General features: G+C 38.0%; 1 protein-coding gene across 1 annotated transcript; it reads right to left on the bottom strand.

Moving 5' to 3' along the window:
• Positions 1-476: 476 nt before the first annotated feature.
• Positions 477-6249, bottom strand: ENO1 (enolase 1). The gene is made up of 7 exons (XM_011074667.3): positions 5571-6249; positions 4421-4728; positions 2366-2520; positions 1971-2288; positions 1131-1277; positions 1004-1054; positions 477-826 (listed from the first exon to the last, which is right to left on the bottom strand). The coding sequence occupies exons 1-7, from the start codon at positions 5987-5989 to the stop codon at positions 761-763; spliced, it is 1464 nt and encodes a 487-aa protein (XP_011072969.1). The 5' UTR covers positions 5990-6249; the 3' UTR covers positions 477-760.
• Between the last annotated feature and the right edge of the window lie 952 nt (positions 6250-7201).

Here is a 7201-nt window from a genome sequence, read left to right as displayed (position 1 = left end):
CAGGTCTTTGAGAATAACCCTTCGCCACTAATCGTGCCCTGAAAGTCGTTACCTCCCCATCCACCCCATATTTTGTTTCGTAGACCCATTTGCACTCTACAAATCTATAAACTTTAGGTGGATCTTTAGTTAGTAAAGTTCAAACTAGCTCAGAAACATATCCAAATGTCGCCCTTTTTCTTTCGGAGGACAATTATTTAATACGGTCTAAGCTAAATATGAAGTATTGGGTTCAAATCTCACTATCACACATGCAAAGAAAAAAAATCTGAAAGCCGGTTATTTATACTTGATATATGCTACCACCAGTAAAACTTGCATTTCATCCCCAAAACCACCATTTATATCTCCATACCCCAAAACAACCACAATCTCCTGACCGTTCTCAGATCATTCACTCCATCTAAAGATGGAGGATATATATCAAATACAACAAAACTATGAGTAAACGCATTCATGTATGACACTGTCAGAAATCTCGCAGAGGCAACATAAGAAGGTTTCTTTCAAGTAAAAAGGAAGAGAGAACCACAGAATTTAACCAATCCAGTTATAGTCAAAACATCATTCCTCTCCTCTGATGACTCATTATTTTTAGTAGGATTGCCTCAACAATTGGCTAATGTGCACAAGGCCAAATTTTTGCGCTCAACAAATCTCTAATCATACTAGATATACAAACAACTCTAGAATACATAGACACTATCATTTGTTTTGAGATTACCCCTCCAACATGAAAAAAGTCAAGGTTGCTCTTTTCCTATGGGGATCTGAAAGCTTCACCAGCATAGCGGACACTTCCGAGTTCTTCTTCAATACGCAGGAGCTGCAACCAAATCAAGAATACATGGAGTCAGTTGAACTATTTCAGAATCAACAATACGTAGAATGATTCAGATTAATTCAGAGTAATTCCAAGGAGACTATATAGTGATCAATTTTTTGGGTCTTCTTGTTCTTGGGGTTGGGTCTTCCTTGTATTTAGGGTGAGATAAATTTTTACCTGATTATATTTGGCTAACCGCTCGCTTCGGCAAGGAGCTCCTGTCTTGATCTGCATAATCAACAATATAGTGAAGTAGATGCTAGGTAAAGTAGATTCGGAAATGTTAAAAGAAAGCTGCCAAAACCTGTCCACTGGCCAAGCCGACAGACAAATCAGCAATGAAATTGTCTTCTGTCTCACCACTGCGGTGACTAACCATCACTCCCCATCCAGCAGCCTTTGAGTCAAGCGCTGCTTGAATGGATTCAGTGACCGTCCCAATCTGGTTAACCTGCAATATTAGTGGGGGAGATATCCATTTTTAGCACCAACATTCTATTAGCCACATGCACAAGGTATAGAAACTACTCAGAGAATGAAGATCCAAAAATCTATTGTTGATTATCTGGCAGTGTCTGGCATCAAGGACTAAGATTTCCTGTCAAGACAAATGTTATATTCCTACTAAACTTTTTTTTAAGGAAATGCTTCTGGTGAAACATCAATTCTTGTGAAGACAACAACATTGTTCTAAAAGCTATGCTGGTTGAATAGCAAAGTAAAAGAACATTTTCTTGTTTAAATTGAAAACTGTCATAAAGCTAATACTGACTGTTAGATAAGCACAAAGCAGAAACAAAGAATTCCAAGTTGTCAACAATCTCTCAATTGAAAATGGGAAGAGGATTTGCATCACTTGTCGTTGCATCTCTAGGTTACCATGCAAAGTTTAATTAAAACCCTCAGCGAACAAAGCTTGGAGTCAGGTGGAACCATGTCATAATAGACAGGAAGCTTTTAAGAAGATAAAACTGTGTAGGTAATAGTAGCAAATTCATGTTTATGCTTCACAAAGGAAGGTCCCAATAATGAGATTTCATGTTTAGCAGGCCAGAGCCTGATCATCCACAGCATGTGACCAAGAAGATAAATAACACCAAAAGCATGAAGGAGTCTCTCTTGGACTATAGCAGGTCGCACATACCTTCAGTAGCAAAGCATTACAGGCCTTCTTCTGAATTGCTTCTGCAATTCTTTTCGGATTAGTGACTAATAAATCATCACCAACGAGTTGGATGCTAACTGAGGATTGCAGTGATGACCACGAACTCCAATCATCTTGGTCAAACGGATCCTCAATTGATACAATGGGGAAGTCCCTCACAAACTCTTTGTAAAGATCACCAAGACTTTCGGCTGTCAGCACATGAGCACCATCATTTGGTTGTTTCTTGAAATTGAGATCATACTTCCCTTCTTTAGTCAAGAACTCTGAAGCAGCAACGTCCATCCCTATTTTGATCTGAAGAGTAGTTTTCATCATGAAGTTGAGAAACAATACACTCAAGTATGAAGGACAATGAAATGCAATGATTATACCTTGCCTGTGTACCCTGCCTTTTCAATTGCATCCATCAGCAGTACTAGACCTTCTCTGTTATCCTGGACATTTGGAGCGAATCCACCTTCATCTCCGACATTGCATGCATCTTGTCCATATTTAGCTTTGATAATTCCTTTCAGAATATGATAAACTGCTTGCAACAAATTGGGCAAAAAGTTAGTCTTTTCATCCAAACATCTTAATAGTTCATTGAACAGGCATTGCCACAAGCCACGGTAACTGGTGCCAACTCTAAGAAAGTGTTTTCGCAGAACGCGGTATCCAACCAGAGATACAAGCTCAGAACTTGCATCTGAACCAAATGAGATGAGCATATACACATACTGAGAGCTGAATTCAGCAATGTCTCTCACCTACATCTTACTGTATGAGTTATTCCTCATTTAAAAGCTATTAACATCATGGGGATGCTTAAACCGACATATACAACACAAAAAAATGAACCTAACCCACTTACTGTATGAGTTATTCCTCATTTAAAAGCTATTAACATCATGGGGATGCTTAAACCAACATATAAGAACACAAAAAAATGAACCTAACCCACATACTGATAAACTGATTCACAGGCTTCAAACTTGGTGCTCCTCTACCTCTTGACCAATGCCTCATCGGCAAATACCATAGTTTGAAAATTCTAAATCTAGGTATGCTTCTTGATCAGTGAACTACCTAAAGATGCTTATTTAGAGTAACAACTTTATCATTTTAATATTTAATATAATTGCACGAACAAACTTGGTTCCACACTAAAAAGTTAGATGCACTAGTTGATATTTATGGAAACTTCCCATTTTCCCCTTTGTATCTAATAAGAAATAATTCTTTTTTGAAAGTAACCTATAGAATATGACATAGGCAGAATTATGTAATAGAATACATTTCTTTGGAAGCATGTGTTGATTCATAATTACCTGAAGTTTCTTTTGTGGGTCAATAAAGTTTTTAATGGCATCGTACAGCCTGTCACTCTTCTTTCATTAGTTGTAGATATTAGCTACTAAAGTCCTTCGCTGAAGTCTTCTGTAAAATGCCAAAGAATGTTCGAAGAAATTCATAGATTCAGAACTTCTTGTAATAGTCTGTTATTTAGCTTAAGACTGTCCCCACTCCCCAATGCTACTATAGCAACATCCCATCCAAATTACACTTTGTCTTTGGATTTCCAATTGAATTATCTATAAAGACCAAGCTTAAGTGAATCATGGGTTAAAGAAAGGATATTAATGGAGTGACAGCTAATTCCAATTGAAAGGAGATCTCTTTCATGTCATTCATCCAAGTAAATGTTAGAATATGTTCAAAATATTTTACAGTATATTCTCCTCGTTTGAAACATTATGTAAGTTGCCCAGAAACCGTAGGTAGTTTTATTATGTTATCCATGTTTAAAGATAGGTTCATTTAGATTGATATCAAAACCTACATACTTATGTCTACATAAAGATTCTTATTGAAACATTAAAGTAACATGGCAATATAGTAATATACTGTAGTTCCTTTCATCTATCGTAGCAAGAAAGATGATGGCCTACCCAACCAGAAAGACTATAATAGCTTAGTTTTGATAGCAAACACTAGAGAAGTTAATGTTTGGTTCAAAGAAAGTTCTAATTTGGTTTGCCTGTAGGTTGTTGGTTTGAAAAGGCCCGCTCTAAGAAATGATTTAGAAACACTATATAAAGTTACTTGATTCCAAGACCGATTAGTTTGAGCTTTTCCCTCCCCTTTGAAATCTATTATCAGCCAAATCTAATTCCTGGATTACACAACCAGAAAGATATAACAAATGAAATATCATTGTGCTTTGGCCTTGTGGATGTAACTTTAATGTTTGAACTAAAATATTTCATATTCATAGGTTGTACATAGATGTAATGTGTCTTTAAAATAATTAACTACTATTTCATTTTTTATATCTCTTGAAATCAGTACGTCAATGCTAGTCAGTAATAAGGAAGATGGCCATACTAATAAATCACAATATAGCAGATGATATACAATGAGAGGGGACTATCTGCTTCACTAACCTTCACTGCCCATGCGGAGTGCCTCAGAAAATGAGCTTGCTCCTACTGGCAATATCATAAACTCTTGCATGGCCAGGTTGTTACCGGCATGGCTACCTCCATTGATTACATTGAATGCTGGGACTGGCATAACAAGCTCTTTTGTATTTGATAATTCCTGTATGTGCCTGTAAAGCGGCACTCCCTTTGCTCCTGCACCAGCTCGGCACACACTAAGAGAAACTCCTAAAATAGCATTAGCTCCCAGTTTTGATTTATTTGGGGTCCCATCAATCTCCAGCATAACCGCATCAACATCAGTCTGGTTCCTTTAATGAGAAGAACAGGCAACCAGGTTATTAACAGTAAAAAGCAATTAGCAGCTAGAATGCATGAATAGACTTCAAGTTTTTCTGCAGAGGGGATAACTGGTGTTACGCACAGTCTAAACATAACTTTTTGTGCAGTGATACACGTAGAAAACCAGCATAAAGCCTCTTTAACTCTCATCTCAAACTCTGATGACTGTAACGGTTGCTTAAAGCATTATCTTTTGTACTCCAGAAACAAGGGAAGGCTAAAACACTATCTTCTACTATCATGCAGCACTACTAGGGAGTTCCTCCAAACAATGTGGACATAATTCCATGCTACATCAGTTAATTAAACCAGGTTTAGAGGTGAAAAACTTATCATGAGTTGCAAACTATACAAAGAAGGAAAAACCATAATCTAACATCCACCAGATACAAGGTCAAATTATCTCCAAGCAACACAGCAGCGCAGTCAAAATAACTGAAGAAGAGATGTACAGATTTTTGGAAAGAAGTAAAACTTGTCCTGTTCATATCTGAGAACAAAATCACTGAATTAAACTAATGATCACTCAAGTTCTAAAACTAGGTGGTACAAGGAACAATCATACTACAATTCTGATCTCCAAAAACAAAGCACCAGTAACTGACAGACGGTTCATCAATCACATTCTGAAGCACAGTGTGCCTCAACATATTGCTCAAGACCAAGCGGAAAAGCCACATCCAAAATCCAACAACAAACAGCACTTTAGACGCGGTATACACTATACAAATTCGCACATAATACCTGAAAAACAAACATTGACCAAAAATAGATGAGAGAATGAGCATGATAAGGAGCCTTTTCCTTTTACCTGACATCAACACCGACGAGCTTAGGGCCCAAGAAATCATTAATATTCTTAACGGCATTGAGGACTCCTTTACCCCCATAAACACTCTTGTCACCATCTCTCAGCTCAAGGGCCTCGTAGATCCCAGTGGAGGCGCCGCTGGGGACGGCCGACCGATAGAGCGAGCCATCCTCCGTGATCAGGTCAACCTCAACCGTGGGATTACCTCTACTGTCCACGATCTGCCGCGCCTTCACATTCTTTACCTTGTCCGAGGCCTTTGAGCCAACGGCCGCAGAGGGCGCAACGGCAACGGAGCTGCGGACCAAGAATGGCCGAGATTTGATCCTCTGGGTTGTGGGTAGCGAAAAGAGAGTCGTTTGCGAAGTGGGTTTGGTGGAGAAAATGGGTTTCGATAGTTGCGATGGAATGGAAGCCATGCTATGTGAGTGCGTGAAAATGCAGAGGGAATATTGGGGTGTGTGGTGGGTGGTGGGTGGGTTTAGGAGTGTAATAACAAACAAAGAAATAAATAAATATAAAGAGGAAGAGGAAGAGGGTTTGTGGGGTTTATTGAGAAATCCGCCGAGGAGGCGAAGAAAGCAGACTGAGAGTTTGTTTGTGTTGAAAATGGCTTTTGGTGGGTTGTTGGAGTCTATGGAGTGGACGTTGGGAATTAGGAGAGACAGAGAGAGACAGAGGGTGGGTAGGTGCAGTCACTTGAATTATACATGCATTATAATCAAAAAACAACACGCTTCTAATGCCTTGAAGATCATAAATCCATTTGGTTTTTCCTTTTTTCTGGTTTAAAAAGGGTTTTTCCTCACACTGCATTTTGGGGTACTTATAATAAAATAATGCATTTATAATAGTTAATATAAAAGTATATATTTCGTACTAAGTTACCTTCCTAGAATTTCTAGCAAAGTCATAAACAAGGAGTACTACTCCCTTACAAATAAAGCAACATTAAACAAAGAGTACTATAATGGCGAGTCAAAAGGTTTTTATTATCCCACCACATTGTGGGTCGCACAATACCTGCAAATAAATCTGTACAAAAAAACCAAGCTAGAATGTGTGTAATGTTCCAAAAGAATAAATAAATGAGCATTAGTATTAGCATGGAGATCATGTTTGTATGGTTGACAGTGAAAGGGGTTCATAATGCCTGCAAAAGATATAACAGCAAGCAACCAGATAAATGAGAACAACAGAAGTGACAAAGCCAGAAGGTATCCAGACAAACATTGGACACAACGTCATCCATATGACTGAGTAACCTCCAAGGAGTCCATATAGGTACAATCACATAAACAACATAGAAAAAGCTCAGATAGGACAAGTATCAGCAAAGAATCAATCAGTAATGAAGTACCCCTAATTTCATGAATTTTTTTTTAGTTGAAATTAGAGGTACTAGTACTTCTGATTCTAATAGCAAGGAAGGAGCAAGCGTCAAGTCTAATCAAACCTTTACGAATACATGTGATATTATCAGGGGATAGAATGGTAAATATTGATTGAAACATGCTTGGTTAGCAAAATAATCGATCACTTGGTTACCCTCTCAAAAGATGTGTGATATCTTGAACTCAATTTGGGATAGAAGATTTCTAATTTGTTGCAGCAGATTTTGAAGGTGCCAT

The sequence above is a fragment of the Sesamum indicum genome, linkage group LG3 (assembly GCF_026168435.1).
Source record: "Sesamum indicum cultivar Baizhima isolate 11 linkage group LG3, ASM2616843v1, whole genome shotgun sequence".
NCBI lineage: Eukaryota > Viridiplantae > Streptophyta > Magnoliopsida > Lamiales > Pedaliaceae > Sesamum > Sesamum indicum.
The sequence above is the reverse complement of the archived record's forward strand: the minus strand, read 5'-3'. Positions and strand labels throughout refer to the sequence as shown.

What these genes read in the sequence shown, in the direction of transcription:
- ENO1 (XM_011074667.3), bottom strand. Translation starts at nt 5,989, where the DNA reads ATGGCTTCCATTCCATCGCAACTATCGAAACCCATTTTCTCCACCAAA. An exon ending in TCGGCTTGGCCAGTGGACAG is followed by an intron (nt 1,055 to 1,130) that starts GTTTTGGCAGCT and finishes TTGATTATGCAG; the next exon opens with ATCAAGACAGGAGCTCCTTG. An exon ending in GGTTAGCCAAATATAATCAG is followed by an intron (nt 827 to 1,003) that starts GTAAAAATTTAT and finishes ATTTGGTTGCAG; the next exon opens with CTCCTGCGTATTGAAGAAGA.